Source organism: Tamandua tetradactyla, chromosome 7, assembly GCF_023851605.1.
Source record: "Tamandua tetradactyla isolate mTamTet1 chromosome 7, mTamTet1.pri, whole genome shotgun sequence".
Lineage (NCBI taxonomy): Eukaryota > Metazoa > Chordata > Mammalia > Pilosa > Myrmecophagidae > Tamandua > Tamandua tetradactyla.
In genome coordinates this window covers 38,497,427-38,514,560 of record NC_135333.1, presented here as the reverse complement: position 1 = coordinate 38,514,560, position 17,134 = coordinate 38,497,427, and the positions used below count along the sequence as shown (strand labels likewise).

Here is a 17,134-nt window from a genome sequence, read left to right as displayed (position 1 = left end):
AGTTTGCTTTGTTTGGGATGGTGGTAAAATTATTTCTGTTCTTGATTCATTCCCTTTACAACTTGCAATGTAAGTTTTCTTTCCTGATCCCACTGGATGGACAGTGGGGTGGCGCGTACCCACTGCCTTTAGTCCACCCTCGTGTGGGGTAGATGACCTTTATCCTATGGGCTGCCCCCTTGCTGGCTGGGTCACTGTCATTAATTGATACCCCCTTCTTGAGCAGCAGGGCTGTGACAGGGGGTGCACCACTGACCTCTGACCACCAGGCTATGGATTTCCATGGGCCCCTTGTGACTGGCCAGGGCATCAACGCGTCCAGCTCAGACCCAGAGGTGAGGGAAGAGCCCGAAATGGGGCTGGGAGCCGACAAGGCTCATGGCTGCGTGCTGCCCTTCCCTGTACCCCCCTTTCGTGCTCTTGATCTCATCTGATCCACACTGAGGGTGGATTTAGTGTCTCTACCTCACAGATGGGGAAACTGAGCCTCAGTGAGTTTCAGAGCCTAGGGCTCCCCTAGCTGGCCTGTGTGCTGCCAGCACCCTGCCCCCACTGGCCATAGCCGATGTGCAGGGCCTTTCTGGGGCATGGGAGCAGGGGGGCAGGAGCTGGGCGCAGGCAGAGGTGGATCCCTCATTCATTCAACAAACCCAGCGGGTCTTGGATTTGAGTTCTGGGTATAAAAAAGGGAGGTAGTACCCCCCCACACACGGGGCCAGAAGGGACCGAGTCAGGAGGCTGTCTGTCCCCACCCCCACCCCCCACCCCTCCACGGCCTCCCCATCTGCATCTGCCCTGGGGTGAGCCACCTCAGCAGACCAGTCACAGCAGGGAACAAGCCTGCCGGTCCCCCAGCACGTGCGAAAGCCTTTCCTAAGCACTTTCAAGTACTTTAATCTCAGTTCTTGTTCCCTGGAGGGCCGAGAAGGAGGAGGCCATGCTAGGAGCAATTAGCGCCCGGCAGGACAAGGCAAGGGCAGGGCAGGGAGGTGGGGGGACCTCTTCCCTGGGACTGCACTGATATCACCCCCAAAACAGCAGTTGGGCCTAGGTGCACCCCTTCCCCTGTTCCTGCTCACCAACCTCCACAGGGAGGTGCTGGGGCGGCAGAAGTCAGGAGAACCCACCCGGGCTCCTGGTACCAATGTTTCCAGCCCTGCCCTGCCCCTGGGGGGCTACCCTCTGTGACCCCTTCTCCAACCTCTGACCTCCCGGGGGTGAGGATAAGGTCAGCCTGTCCCAGTCCCCGGAGCCTCTGGAGCCCAGGAAGGTGTGGCTCAGCCACACGCAGCGTCACCCGTTCCTTGGGACCCTTTCCAGCCACCTCGGTCAGAGCCCTGTCCTCGGGCAGCAGAAATCTCTTATGTTCTCAGCTAGAACATAAGCTTCTCACAGGCAGGGCCAGTTTCAATTTAGTTCATTGCTGAGCCCCTAACTGACACCTGGAAAAGTGCCAGGCTCACTGCAGCATGGGGAGCCGCTAGCTGAGGTGCGTGGTCCAGCCGGGAGGCGGCAGAGCCAGGACAGGGCCCGGCGCCCCCAAACCCGCCCGCCTGCCGGGTTCCTTCTCCCTGCGGCTTCGGGTGGCAGCTGCGACCTACCGCCACCTGAGCCATCCATCCTCCTTTGATTAAGTCTCCTCTCAGCATGAAGAGAACAGGTGACAGTGGACGGGTGGGGGAAGGTCGCTCATTCCAGAAAGGAAATTGGATGGTGGCGTTTCCAGCATCCGCGGCCCGGCCCCCGCACCGGGCAAAGCCGCTTCCCCGCCCGCATTGGGCCCTCTCAGGGTGACAAAGCACAGGCGAGCCAGTGGCACCCACCCTCCACCCCCCCGACATCTCGTTACCCAGGCAGCTCTCGACGGATCCATGAAAGCCAAACGATGACCAGTTGTGGCCAGCAGTCCCTGAATGTGCTCACCGTCCTCTTCTCCTTGCTGTTTTCTGCAGGTAAATCCTCCGTGGGTGCCCGGCCAGGGGAGGGGCAGGCTTGGGGTGGGGGGTGGACCCGGATGGAGCAGGGGTCCCTGCCTCGGGGGAGAGTGCCAGCTCCTGTTCTGAGTGCTGGGAATAAGGGTGGGGTGTCCTTATTCCCCCGACCCACCAGTGTCCCCCTGGTGACAGCTACTGTTGGCTGCTGATCCATGAAGACCTACTGTGTGTCTCACTTGCCATGGGCAGTTCAGCCAGATGCCGGGGGCAGGGAGGAAACATGGCTGCCAGAGAGGCTCCTGGCCGGCCCTGGGGATACCCTTCACACACAGCCTGTCCTTGTCTCCTGCCAAAGTCAGGAGACGCCGTCGCCACCCCCTTCTGTGGACTGAGGCTGGGAGAGGGGAACTGCCTGAGTCCGTGCAGCGGGCAGAGGGGCTGGGATTCTGACCCGGCCAGGGCGACGCTGGAGCCCAGCCTCCCCACATCTGCCCAGCCACCCAGGCCATCCCTGCCGTGGTCCCAGACCTGCTCCCCTCTCCTGGTTGCAGAGACAGGCTGCTCGCATCCCTGCTCACTGGCTTGCTCTCTGCACCCTCCTGCCCCATACTCTAGCAAAGCCATCGTCAAGGAGATCTGGCAAGGTGCTTTCAGGCCTCTGTCCCTTTGCTGGAGGCGTGACTCAGAGGGGAAGCCTGGAGGGGACTGGGAGAGAGCCGGTGCCCTGCCTACCCAGCTCCTTCCCCATGCCAGGTGCTCCCCGTGTGTTAGCTCCTCTGTCCTCACTGACCCCTGGGAGGGAGGAGCCACTCACCCCACTTTACAAATGAGAAAACCAAGGCTCCAAGGAAGAAAGTGGCTGTTCCAGGTCACGCATTAACCAGGAAGGAGCCGAGGTGCAAGCTGGGTCTTGGTTAAATGGCGGCCTTTGGGACCGGGAGGTATGCCGAGCTTTGCAGAGAGTGGTGCATCCACGGTCCTCTCTCAGACCTGGGGGCCCAGGTATGTGTGAGAGGGGCTCCCTCCCTGGTGCCTACTCTGTGCTTGTCTTGTTTTCCTGGTGACGCAGGCACACTGACCCCCTAACCATGCGTCCAGATGCCTGAGTTGTGCCAGACCCACGGGGCCCCAGATATAGCCTCTGAGTCCCACTGCACCCCAAGATCGGGTCCTGGGGCTCAGGCCCTTTAATGCCCACTCATTCCCCTACACCTCCCCACCTGCATCAGGCTCCTCTGCAGACCTCACAGCCCGGATCAAAGGCCACCTCCTTCAGGAAGCCTCCTCTGCTTTATTCCTTCCCTCCCTGGGTCGGGTGGGGCTTTCCCAGGTACTTGGGTACTTCCAGCCACACCTCAGCTCCTTACCAGCTGAGCATGTGCAGACGCCCAGCTGAGGTTTCTCCTGGCCTGGGCAGTGACCAGAGGGGCTTACTGCCTCTGCCCCTTGCTTCCAGCCACGAGCACATCATTTCTTGGCCAGTGGGTCTCAGACATTAGCCCATCGGGCTAACCAAGGCATAGGTGGGCTTACCAAGGCATAGGTGGCAGGTTCCCCACCCCTTATGCTACTCAGAGACCCTTGAAACTGCGTTTCTAACAAGTTCCCAGGGGCGCTTGAGCAGCGAGCAGGGAGCATACTTTGAGAATCTTGGTCCCCAGCCTCAGTTTTCTCCTCTGTACAATAGAAATAAATGAGATCAAATGAGATAGTGCCTCTCCCCAGGGGGGTGGGGGAAGCTGCTTTACAGCCCTGTACCCTTAGAGGGGCCCCTCCTCTTCCCTGGGCTGAGGGTGAGTAGGGGGGTCAAGAGACCGCCTCTGACCCCAGAAGCCTGGCACCGTTCTCCTACAGTGGCCAGATGCATGCAGAAAAGGAGGCTGTATTTTGGGGAGAAGGGTCAGAATTTCATGAGGCCACCCAAGCCCGCCTGGGCCTCTGGTGTGTTAGAGCTGCCCGCCCACCTGCCCAGCCCAACCCAGCTGGGACTCCCACCGGCAGCCCCCGGCGGGCAGAGCTGTGTGGGCTGCAGTCTAATAACCTCTCAGCAGAGATGGAGCCTGCCAGGAGCTGGAGGAGCTTCTGCAAAACCAGTGCCTTTGTGGTTGGAGAAATGTAGTCAGCCAGCAAACCCCCTTTTCAGTGATACAAATTAGATACAGCGATCCCTTTTATGAAGATAGTAATTAAGCCAGAGACAGCGGCTCCAGGTTTTTTTCCATTGTGATATTTGTTCAGGCTTTATACTCTTGTTTATCACCAGCCACGAGACTGGCAAATACCATTCTGGATTTGCGGCAGCAGTTGCGGCTGAATAGGAGCCTCTGTGAGCAGGGGGGCAGGGAGGGAACCTGGCTGCAAGGTGGGGGTGACCAAGGCAGGCCCCTGGGGACCCTCAGGTCCAGGGAGCTGGTTTCATAAGCACTGAGGTGCAGAGGGGACGGGTGTGGAAGCCATGTTGCCCCCACAGCCCAGGCCAGCTTGGGCTTCCCTGCGGGCCCACCCCCTGTCCACATGGTAACCGAGGTGTGTTCACAGCTGGTGGCTGGGCAGTGGGTCCAGACAGCCTGGCTTTGAGCTCCGGCTCCACCACTCCTGACAGTCGCTTTAGGCCTGTGAGCCAAAATTCCTCCACCTGGAAGATGGGGTCCCACACCTGCCCAGCAGGTACCTGGCACAAAGCAGGTGCACAATTAATGCTGATTTCCTAATTAGTGCCTGCTGCCTGCCAAGCTGCTGGGAAGGGTCTTCGAGGTGCTGTGATATAATCAGGGGCATAATCAGGGAGAGGGGATGGTGGCCCAAGGGTGGCTTCCTGGAGGTGATGCTCAAATGGGCTCACGAAGGATAAAATGGACATACAGGATGGGCCCCGGGTGGAGGGGAGGCCATGGGACCTAGAAGAGGTGAGCCTTCCAGAGCCCGCCACCAGGCAGTCATTGCTGGCAAGGGTGTCGGCACCGTACCTAGCTTGGGAACTCTCTTTTCCAGTCTTGTCAGTGCATTTCCGGGTCTGCGAGCCCTACACCGACCACAAAGGCCGCTACCACTTTGGCTTCCACTGCCCCCGGCTCTCAGACAACAAATCCTTCATCCTCTGCTGTCACCATAACAACACGGTCTTCAAATACTGCTGCAACGAGACGGAGTTCCAGGCGGTGATGCAGGCGAACCTCACGGCCGGCTCTGAGGGCTACATGCACAAGTGAGTCCCTTTACCCTGGGCCCCCAAAATAACCCATCCCCAGAGGGCGGCCGCTGGGCGAGCACTGCAAGCATGGGTGGACTTTGGGAGGAGACTGGGAAAAGCCTTCAAAGGACCGGGGTTTCTGGCTTGCTCTGCCCTCTGGGTGGCCTTTAGCCTTCTCATCTGAGAAATGGGCACAGACTACCCACCGCTCCAGGGTGCTGCAGAAGTTAATTGAGGGCAGGTGTGTGGAAGTCTTTCGGGCATGGTTGGTGCTTAGGCCTGGAATCCCGGGGCCCCAATGCCTTCAGTCATCCGTCATTCATTCATTCGAAAAATATTGATTGGTGCGATTGACCCAGAGATGAATCTGATACCCGCCCCCCGCTTTCCTTAAGGGAGTTAAAGCAGTGAGGTCAGAGGCCTGGTGGAGAAGGCCCTACGTGGGTGGTGGTGGGCGATGGACACAGAGGAGGGACAGGAGAGCAGGTTTGCTGGGGGCCTGGAAGGGGGTTCTTAGAGAAAAAAGAAACTTTGTTGGTGGAGAAGCAGGCGGAGCGTGCTAGGTAAAAGCCCAGAGGAGCAAAATTGTGCACGCACACTTCTCTTATCATGAGCCAGGCTGGGCGTCGCTTCACGTGTTTTTGAGAGATTCTGATATTTCTTGTACTGTGAGCTAGTTGTTTATATGCCTTGTCATTCTCCAGTGGAATTTCTGGTCCTCTTCTTATTTACATACAGGGACTCTTTAACTATGAAAGGAATATGATATGTTGCAAATGTTTTCTCAGTGTGTCTGTTTATGATGCTTTTTTCCCCTTATGCTCACTTTTTTTAGATCGAGCTTATTATATTGCTCAAATATTTTAAATATGTAACTCTTAAAAATTCTTTTAGCTCTGTGTAAGTCTTCCCCTTCTCTCCTGCCAAAAAAGTTCTCTGTTCCTCCTCTTCAAACCCTCTTTCTCTTTCTCTCTCTCATACACATACACCCCCCACACCCCCTACACACACATACACCCACACCCACACCCACTCACACACACGTACACCCCACACACACACCCACGCGCACACCCACGCACGCATGCACATACGCTCACACACGTTCAGCCACACACACGTACAACCCCCCACACATGCACACACGCACATGCACTCACACACGTACACCCACACACATGCACGCACACGGAGTTGGAGGTGGATAGTCCGAGGCAAGCATGCTTATCTGAGATCTGGGTGTCGTCTCTCTGTCCCTTCTGCCCCCAGGCCCCCATCCCCCCCCCCCCCCCCCCCCCGTGCCCTCTCACCTCCAAGCCTCTCCTGATTGACGTTGGCTCCTAGAGTTCTTACCATCAGGTCTGCACTGCAGTCAGGACCAGGCAGGAGAAACCCTCTGCTTCATTTTCTCTCCACCCAAGGATGAATGAAGGCTGAGAAATGTCCATTAAACTAGGTACCTTGCCACTTGTGATAAGTGGGCATTCAATTAGTAAGAAGGGGAGATTGGGCTTAATTTTTCATTGTTATGTAGCCAAATTGTGTCCAAGTTTTTCTCTTTCTTGACTTCTAGGTTTTGCATCATACTGAAAAAAGCTTTCCTCATTCTGAGAGCATTCAAAAATCTCCCCATTTTTCAAAGATTTCTTTTCTGCTTTGACATATTTATTTAATTTTTAATTACTTTTTAAACTAGAGAAGTAGTAAGTTTACAGAAAAATCATGCTGGAAGTATAGAGTTCCTAACATTTTGCATTAATGTGGCACTTCGTTACAATTGATGAAAGAATATTATTACAATTGTACTATTAATTCTAGGACATAGTTTGCATCAGGGTTCACTGTTTGTGTCATATAGGCCTATGCGTTTTTGTCTAACACATAGAAAGCGTGGTTATTTTTTGGCCCTCCCCAAAAAAATCCAGTTAGTATTTTTTATTGAGATTGCATTGAATTTATAGATTAAGTCAAGGAGAATTGATGTTTCATGATGCCAAATATCTTTTAATAGTATTTTAGGGTTTTCTTCATATAGATATTGCTAATTACCTTCCTAGGTATTTCTTTTTGTGTTACTATGTAAATAGAGTCTTCTCTTCCACTTTATTTTCTGTTGTTTCAATGATAAAAGCTATTGATTTCTATATATTAATTTTACACTCAACCATCTTACTGTAATTGCTTATCTGTGTAAGGCTTTTTCACTTATTCCCTTAGATTTTCTCAATTATTCCTTTTGCAAATAATGATAATTTTATCTCCTCCTTTCCCTTTTTTGTGCCTCACCTCTTTTTCATGTGCAGTTGTGTTGGGCAGTACTTCTAAAACTTTCTTTTAAACTCTTCAGCATTCTTATCTTTTTCCTGACATTAATGGGGGATCCTTCATTCTCCTAATAAGCATGAGGCTGCTTCTTGGGGTGAGGTGGATAGATATCTTTCATCTGAAGAAAAACATCCACTTGGAAGAAGCATTTCTTGAGCAGCTGTTGAATGGATCAGACACTGCGGGAAAGTGGGAGTGGAATGGGGTCTGAGCCCCAGTGTCTCTGCCTGATATTGGGGCTCCAGTGCTTTGCCTTGTGCTGTGCTCACTTGGGGGTGGGGGTGGGGTGTCACCATTTCCCTTGGGGGGGGGCTGGAGCAGCTGAGCCTTTGACTGTCTCCCACGGTCCCTCCCCTCGGCCAACTCCCCGGGCATCCTTCCTCCGATGCACTGGTGCTTCGCCCCCAATAGCTTGCCATCTGCTTGGGCCCCAGAATACTTCTGGATGTGAAGTTGCTTGGCAGCCCTGCCTGTCACCTCAGGGCTGGAGCCACGCCTGGAATTGGACACAAGCCTTTTGCAGGACCGAGGACCCCTCCCCTGAGGGAGGAGGGCTGGGCGGGGCTGGAGCCAGCTCCCCAGAAGGTGGGGGGTTCCGGGCAGCCCCTGGTCAGAGGCTTAGCGAAAGCCCCCCGCTTCTGCAAGGTAGCCAGGGTCTAGGGTCCTCTCTCTGGGCCTGGGGGCTTCTGTCAGCTGCATTTACTTGGGGTCGGCCCCTGGCTCCGCCCAGTGAGTCCTGGCAGCCGGTGGGGAGGGGGTTGGGGGGCGGGGAGGGCCGTGACTGGGTTTGACCCCTGCCCCTGGGGAGGAGAGGAAATACCAAAGAGCGGAAGTTTGCATTTTTCTTCCTTAACCTTAGAGAGCACTTCTGGGGTGTTCATGGGAGTCCTCGACCCACCACTGACCTTACAGGGCAGCCCCCTAAGAGCGCTGCTCCCCTGAGCCCATTTCACACATAAGGAAGCTGAGGCTGGGAGAGGAGGAAGCCCCTGCCTGGTGGATGCAGCCAGGGGTGGTTTTAAGAAGCCTGGAACTCCCTCCAGGGGGTGCAGATCAGAGCTGGGGGGCGGGGTGCTGCCACCAGGGCAAGCAACACTTTGCTGTGGACACTGCCCCAAGCCTGTGGGACGCTGAGCAGCGTCCCTGGTCCCCAGCCCAGTGGCGACGTACAAAAAGGTCTCCTGGCCATGCCAGGGTCCCCCCGAGAGGGAGGGGCACAAAGGCCCCCCGCTCTCCCAGGACTGCTTCTCTTTGTTAGACTCTCCTTCCTGTAGACGGGACACCTGTTGTGCTACCTGGGATGAGGCTGGTGAGGGCCTGGTGCTGTCCACAGAAGCCCTGGTGGGGGCTCGGGTGGCCCTACTGAGAGGGGCACCAGGGTCACCCAGGAGCTCCAGTCAGGGCCTGTGGAAGCCCCCCGTGTGGCCTCCTGGGCTTTGGGACCTGAGCTGGGCGAGCTGGCTGCCTGGCATCCGGGTGAGCAGCCACCGAGAGGGCGGCGCTTGCAGTGAGAGTGGGGAGCAGGAGGTGGGGGTGCAGAGCCAGGCGAAAGGGTGGCATGGGGCAAGGCTCGCCAACCAGGCAGGTTCTCAGGGGGCCTCAGGGATCCGAGGGGAGCCAGGGAAAGTCCACTGGCTTCTGGACTCCTCTGTGACCGTCCTGCCCTTTGGGTTCTGACCACACACTGATGGTGTCTGGTTAACCGTCCCCGCTCGGAGGATAAAGGAAGGAGGCCGAGGCCCAGGCAGTCACCTGTCCAAGACCGCAGGGGTGATCAGATCTGGGGTCGAGGCATGGGGACCCAGGACCCTCGTTCCGCCCTCCCCCTCGGGGCATCGAGAAGGCCAGGACATGTGTGATGCTGGAGAAGGCACCAGATGTCAGCCAAGCGGCCAGTGCTGTAATATCCCAAGGGTTAGCCCCACCAGCAGCCCGTCCAGGTGGACCGGGCCAGCTGTGACCCCGGCAAGGGCTTTGTGGAGGTGCCTGGGGCCGCTGAGCAGCAGGGCTGCCTGGCACTGCCCCCACCCCCACCTCCCGCACCTCGGCCCTCCTACCCCAGTGAATTGTCCAGGAGGCGGAGGTTGTGCCGGGGAAAAGGACAGCATCCGTGTCACTTATTTGTGTGCTTGTTTCTGGAGGAACAGAATAGTTTGTTCTGGTTCTGGCTCCCTGGCAGAAAGGCAGCAGGCAGAGGGGAAGGGGGCAGCTTGCCTGAGCCCCCCACCACTCAGAGATGCCCACTCCCAGCCACATAGGCAGCAGGGGCCCTGGCAGGGAGGCCGCGGTTTTGAGGAGGTAAGTCCTGCCCACCTCACCATGCTGGGTCCCAGGCTGGGCATGGGGTGGGAGTTGGGCAGAGGCGAGAGCCATGGGTTCTACCTGGGGAGAGGAAATCCTCTCGGGGGCAGGTGCATTGGGACCCCTCACCAGGCAGAGGGGCTGCAGGGCTGGAGGGCGGCGAGGGATTCCAGGAGGACCCGGCAGTGTGTGGAAGCAGAGGACTCAGCATCCTGCCTCCTTCACCCCAGAGTTTCCCTTGGTCCCCAGGACCAGAAGTGTTCCAGGCACACTGGAGGCAGTGCGTGTCAACCTGACAGCATCGCTGCCCTCCGCATCCTCCACCTGGGCCCTGGCCCCCTCTAGGCTCTAAATCGGCCCCTGAATGAGCTTAGAACTTAGTGAATTTTCTGGTGGTTCTCTCAACCCCATTGGGTCCTATTAGACATAAAACTTAAGTAAACACCAGCATCCTCCTAAGGACCAAAGAGGTTCTAGAATCTATTATGTTTCCTAATCTCAGTACATCCCAGCCCACCAAGGGCAGCGAGCAGACAAGCACGTGGATGCTCCCTCTGTGCAGGCCCTGGCTCACACTGCTTCCTCTAGTGCATGGAGAGCCCTCCGTGAAGACGATCTCATTGGCACCATTTTACCAGGGCTGAGGCTCAGAGACGGTGAAAAACACGCCACAGCCACACAGCTCACCAGTGGCAAAGCAGGAGTGGGGTCAGGGGCATCAGTCATCGCGGGCTTACCTGCCGTCATAGCGAGCACGCACAAATGCCCAGCAGCTTGAAAAACAAAGGCTGAGATTGGTTCATGTGCCTTGTCCCTCGTGGGCCACTGTAGAACATTCTGGAGCCCAGGCTGAGGTGTTCCAATGGCAGAGGGAAAAGTGTGATAGTGAAACCACATGGTAGCTCATAAGCATCTGCTCATGTTTCCTTGGCTAGGGCATAGCCCGTGGCTAAAGTGGTTACCAGAGAGGCAGGAAGAGGCCAGGGCAGACCCCATGGGGATTGCCTGTGGGAGGGCGGTGGGTGTTTCGATGGTAGTGGACCCCACTACCCTGGCTCCATGTGGGCCCAAAGCTCATGCTCCACTGAGCAAACTCAGTGCCTGCTGTACAGCTTTGGGCAAGTCACTTTGCCTCTCTGAGCCTACAGCTGCTGAACTTTCCCTTGTGCCAGCACCCACTGGGTCCCCTCTCTTTCCAGGTCTTCCTATTATCTCTTTAAGCCTCACAATGACACCCCAAAGTAGGGGACTATTACCCCTTTTTCACAGATGAGGAAATCAAAGCTCGGTGTCCTTAGATCACAGAGAGGGTGCTACGCCAGGCAGGTATTGGAGTCTACACAGCCCTGGCTCCTTGAGCTCACTTCCTAGCTGCTAGAAGTATCTACCTAATATCATGGCCTCCAACTCACTCCTGTGTGCAGGCTTATTAGTTTGTGGATGAGGTTGGCAAGGGGCCAGGCCATGAGTCCTGCAGCTGGTATTTTGTCTGACATTGTGGCCCCAGGACTTGCCCCCTCTATCCTGTCCTGTGGGACCTAGTAGGATGGGGACAGGGGTTTCCATGTATTGTCCCCAGCCACAACTCTTCTTCCTGCTGATAGATCTGCTCCTATAAACCTTGGAAGAAGATTCCTCTGCCTGAGAAGTTTTTGTTTATTGTTTGGGAAACACCAAAAGAATTTGAGCCAGTAAATATCCTAAAATACATTGAGAATAAGTGGTCTGTGGCTTTGGCGAGCTTCACTTCTTGCCCCGATAAACATCCTCTCTTTTATCTTCTGCCATTTGTGAAATGTGCACACACACAACAAACCCCCCTGCATCTGGATGGAATTAATTTGCAGAGCATATTTTTTAAAATTAAATTTTAAACCCCCTGAGTCCTGCCAACTGGCCAAAGTGGAGAGGTTGGGCCATGGGAGCAGGAGACAGAGGAGGGTGTCCATGGCTGTGGTCCTTGGGGGCTGCCACCTCCAGGGTGGTCTCCAGCAAAAGTGGGCTGGGAGAGCAGAGGGGTCATGTTCCTACCCGCTGTCTCCCACTTTCCTGCCCTCCCACACACCCGTTAAGGCAGGAGGGTAGCAGGGTCCCACAAACCCAGCAATGCACGTGCACGTGATGGCAGAGAGAAAACCAGTCCTCAGTCCTTGGTAGAGGGTGAGCAGGGACACTGAGTGGATACAGGGCAATCCCCCTTCTGAATGTTTATCCTAGATATGACCTTAGGATTCCCCTAGGATTCAGTGGTCTCTGACTCCAAATCCCAGCTCTGCTACTTATCAGCTGTGCAACCTTTGGGAAGTACCTCTACCATCCTGTGCCTCATTTCCTTATCTGGAAAATGGAGTTACTCATGCCTAACCCATGGTTCTGATGCAAGGATTGAGAAGTCCATAACGCCGGTGGGCTGCAATTGCTAGGATTACCATCAACTCTTACTTGTTAATATACACATAGAAGATGAAATCAGGTTAAGAAGTTATTAACATCAAGGCCACCGTTATCGCCAGCTCCTAAGCGCTTGATATATGTCAGCTTAAGTAGCAGCATCAGCAGCCCTCGGCTGAGTGGGGCACACAAAGACAAGTGGACACCAACCTTGCCATCCAGGAACCCCAATCTCGAGGGGCAGAGAGTTCCACAAGACAGTAAAGACAGCATTGTCTCTCCTCGGAAACACAGCAACTTTGCAGGAAGAGGGTGGGCCAACATGGCACACTGAGGAAAGCTTCCTGGAGGAGGTGACAGTATGGGGGCAGGGCTGGCCAGGTGAACAGGAGGGAGAATAGGGGTTCCAGGTGGAGGTGCAGCATGTATAAAGGACTCATTGTGAGAGCTGTTGAGCCAGAGGCAGCTGTCTACCTGGGAACATGGGAGGCCCCTGGCTAAGGCAGTGTGGTGTGGGGGGTTGGGGGTGCATGCTCTGGGTCCAAATCCTGGCTCTGTCACTTTAGGGTTGTGAGAACTCAGACAAGTCCCCTGAGCCTCAGTTTCCCCATCTGTAAAATAGAGATGATGGTGATGATGATGATGATGATGGCAGTCCAGTGGCTGCTGGGAGTTGAATGAGTTAACGTGTGCACAGGATTTACTGCAGTGAGCATCAGCTGCTACTTTTGTCACCATGTCATCGTTGTTATTCCCCTGCCCCAGTGGCTCCAGGTCCAGCCTGTGTTCTGGCCACCACCCCCCAGCTGGTATCAGGGACTGCTGTCAGGACAGCATCTGCAAACAGCTGTCCCTACCTCCTCCTCAGCCCCTCCCTCCCTTCAGCCCCCATGGCTGCTGCCATGGGAACCACAAGGGAAGAACCTGGTGCTCAGAACAACTCTGGGGGAAGGGAGCAGAGCGGGGTACAAGGGAGGGTTAAAGAGAGGTGCTGAGAAAAGCAGAAGAACTGGGGTGCCTGGACATTTCCCTAGGACACTGCCCCAGCTTGCTGGCCCTCCAGGAAGCCACTCCCCTTCTTCCTGCAGCACATCCAGGCTAAGCTATTGTCCCCTTAAAATAAGGCAGCTCCAGGAAAGGACCTGAGATGTCAGTCGTTCACACCTTAGTGTGAACAAGCCCATGAGACTGCTGCTTGGTGGCTATGGAGTTTGGAGCCCTTGGAAGGTGGGGCCACAGGAAGGAGCAAGGTTGGCAGAGGGTATAGAATTGCTGAGTTCCTTGCTTCTCCAGCAGACTCTCAGCCCTGAGCACCTGCCCTGTGCCAGGCTCCATTCTAGGGGTCCCTAGGCACCCATGCCAACTCATCAGGCTGAGAAGAAATTTGCTGTAACAGGAGGGACCGGCACTCCAGGCAAAGGGGCCAGGGACATGCACGCAATCACTAGGAGTGCATCTTCCACAGACCTGGCTCCTGGGCTGAGGGCCAGGGGAGCCACCCCCCATCTCACTGCAGAGGCCAAGAACCTGGATCTGGGGTGACTAAGCTTGGGAGCATCCGCAGCCTAGAAATGAGGCTGGAGGAGTCTCATGGTCATCTCTTCCAGACCCAGAGAGGGGCAGGAACCCTGCCAGGTCACACAGCAAAGCCGAAGCCAAGGAAAGTCCAGAGCCAGGTCTCCTGACCCCAGGCTATTGTCCACCCCTGGCTTCAGACAGGCTCCTGGGGGACCTGTTACATGGGCCCAGGAGGGCCAAGGGGGTCCCTGTCCAGGCGAAAGCAAAGGAGGCCCCTCCAGGCAGAATTTGGGGTGTGTGCGGCCTGGACCCTGGGGTTGTATTTCCGTGCCGGTGATTACACCTCCTCTCCGCCGCCAGCGCACACCCACCTGAGCAGATGCCCGCAGTGGGGAGCAGATGGAGGTGGTGTTTGAATGATTAGTAAATCGGTGCCTTTAACCAGCGCAGTCCCCAGCAAGCACTGTTAAGAGAGCAGCAACCCAGCTGCAGTGGTGAGCCCAGCCCACCCTGGGGCACCGGGAAGGGACTCAGACACCAGCTGGGGGTGGGGGTGGGGGCAGACAGCACACCCTGGGTGGTCGCGCAAGGTCTGATGGACCATCGGTGCTGTGGGCCAGATGGAGGGCCCGACCTATGGTGCAGGAGGGACAGGGTGTTTGTAAGACTTCCTGGAGGAAGCGGTCTCCAACAGAGGGCGCGTGGAAGTTAGCCAGGGGAGGACAGGGGGTAAGGAAAGGGGCTGCCCAGCCAGGACAGCCCGTGCCAAGGCTGGCCTGGAAGCAGGCAGGGCCCCCTATGCCTCTCTGAGTTTTCACCTACAATTTAAAACCCTCCAATGCCGTGCCCTTTCTCTGCAGGAGCTGTCTTTGGTGGGGAATGTTGGGTTCATGAATCGAGGTGAATGAATAAGAGAAACAATGTCTGGTGGTGCTGGGTGATGGGATCCCATGCTGGGGGTGGGGTGGGGGAGGGCCCAAAGGCAGGCGGCTGGTGAAAGAGGTGGGACCAGTGAGTGTCAGGGTCCGGAGCGGGCTAAGATGATGCTCCTTTTCTGGGGTAGTGAGCAGAGAATTCCTCAGAGAGATGTGGAGGGTCTGGAAGGAAACCAGCGTGGGGGCGCTGGCTGAGCACCACACATCCCACCTGGGGCAGGGGCTGGGGGCGGGGAGGGGAGGGAGTTATGGCCTCAGTACTTGGGTCTGTCTGGCCTGAGACAATAGGCCTCCTGCTGGAGGGGACATTTGCCCTTGATCCAATCCAGTAGGGAAGAGCTGGCAGGGTGGGGGTGATGGATGATGAGAGAGAGGTGTCAGGGACAATGCAGGCAAAGGTGCAGAGAGCGTGCAAGCAGGGCACCCGTGGGAGCCAGCTGGCAGGCGGGGAGAAGCATCAGTGTGTGGAGGGAGGTGTAAGACTGGGGGAGGTAGGGGCCGTGTCCTGTGATCCCCAAATGCCCAGCCGAGAATTCCTTCCAAAGGACCCACCCCACTCCCACCCCCGAGTGCAGAGCCCACTGGAACTCCAGCCTCTGGACACAGAACCTGGGAGAGACACTCAGGTTGGAACCAGTCTCAGGGCAGGCGGGTCCTAGAGATGTGGAAGGAGGCAAACCAGACAGGTGGAGGAGAGGGAGTAGAGGGTGGGAGCAAGGAGGGGGGGCAGCTGAGGTGAAGCCCAGAGGAACCCCCAAATAGCCCCTCTGGGGTTTTCTAATCAAGCCCCGCTGATGAGCTCCAGCCCAAGCGAGGTGCTCAGCCTCTCCTCACCCTCTGTCTCCTTTCTCCCCCAGCAATTACACGGCCTTGTTGGGAGTGTGGATCTATGGCTTTTTCGTGCTGATGCTGCTGGTCCTGGATCTTTTGTACTACTCCGCAATGAACTACGACATTTGTAAGGTTTACCTGGCACGGTGGGGCATCCACGGACGGTGGATGAAACAGGACCCCCGGCGGTGGGGGAACCCTGCTCGGGCCCTGCGGCCAGGGCAGCCAGTCACGCAGCCCCAGCCTCCCCCGGGCTCCCTGCCGCAGGCCCCCCAGGCCGTGCACACGCTGCAGGGAGATGCCCACAGCCCACCGCTGATGACCTTCCAGAGCTCATCCGCCTGGTAAGTGGTGGCCATTGAGGCCCAGAACACGCTGGCCGCTTGTCTTTGGTGAACTCAGAGAATACTGGCTCCTTTTGCTGCTGCATCTGGCTCGTTTACCCAGTCATCTGCTTAGCTCATTGTGCATCAAGAAGGATTTGAAACTGCCCATGGTAACTGCATGGGCATGGATAGGAAAGCCAAAATGAGAGGTGGATAGGGAGCTTGGAAGTAGCGCTTGCAAGCTCATTGTTCCCAGAGCCTGGTTGCCATGGAGCAGCCAATAGAGGTGTGAGTTTCCTGGCAGCCAAGGCAAAAGGGGTAATTAGATTGCTTCCAAGTTTCTGGTTTCTCATTAAAGGGAGTAAATCACTCTGTAAGTGGTGGTAGAGATTTTTTTCAGCATGGGAGTAGAAAAGAAGCATATTACCTGGTTCTTTACATGCATGATCGTTTGGTCACATAAGGCACAGAGGTGACACAAGCAGGCTGCTCAGGGATGGATCAAGAAAGGGAAGGGAGTAGGGGGTTCGCGTCGCCAGTGGCTGCCCTAGTAGAGCCCAGTTGCTGTCCAAGGGCATGTTCAGACCTGCCTTCCACTACTCTGACTCCCATTTAAGACTCCTGTGCAGCCTCTGGTGCTACAGCGGTGGAGAAGAGATCTGTGCATGTTGGCCCCATGAGGCCAGAATGGGCCAGGGACAGGTATCTGCCCCAAGGGCAAAGGATCTGGCAGGAGCCAGTCTGGGTGACGATGTTGTTTGGGTCCCAAGCTGCATCCACGGGTACACAGGGCCTGGGGCATATCACCTCAGTCTGCACGGTCCATCCCATGCCCGCCCGCTGCTGGCCAGATGCAGGAGTTTACAACCCCGCTAACCATTGAGTCTTAGTCCAGGAGCTTGGCAGGCAAAACCACCTGGGTTCCTGAACCAACTCTGCCACTTATCAGCTCTGTGACTTAGGGCCAGCTGCTTCACCTTAGCCCTCCAGTCCTTGCGGAGGGGCTAAGCATAAGAATGCTGCCCCACCCCACCCCGGGTTTGTCTTGAGGGTTAAATGAACCACTGGGCACTTAGTAGGCACTTGGTTAATGTTTGCAACTTCCTTGCTAGGATTACAACTAAGCTCGCTAATGCTCATCTAAATAGCTGACAGTCGTGACCTTTTCAATAATGAATGACTTAAATAATTAATAAGATACGCTCAAATCTGTATGTGCTTATTGATCAAATAATTGCCCCATCGATCACGCCGAAGACAAAGAGGCAGCCTTGCTTGGCTCAGGTGGACAGATGCCTACCCTGCAGCAGCCCTCTGCGTGGGGACCCTGTGCCAAGCTCTGGCCACTTAGAGGTGGGGGGTGGAGAAGAGCGTGGGGGAGAT

At 56.1% G+C, this 17,134-nt stretch overlaps 1 protein-coding gene across 1 annotated transcript in view; it reads left to right on the top strand.

Moving 5' to 3' along the window:
* Positions 1–17,134, top strand: part of SHISAL1 (shisa like 1) — a 75,318-nt gene that overhangs the window by 24,916 nt on the left and 33,268 nt on the right. Inside the window, exons 2-4 of the mRNA XM_077169134.1 lie at positions 1,854–1,952; positions 4,926–5,139; positions 15,452–15,769. Of these exons, the coding sequence (XP_077025249.1) occupies positions 1,886–1,952; positions 4,926–5,139; positions 15,452–15,769 (599 nt within the window). The 5' untranslated portion in view covers positions 1,854–1,885. The remainder of the gene's footprint in view (positions 1–1,853; positions 1,953–4,925; positions 5,140–15,451; positions 15,770–17,134) is intronic.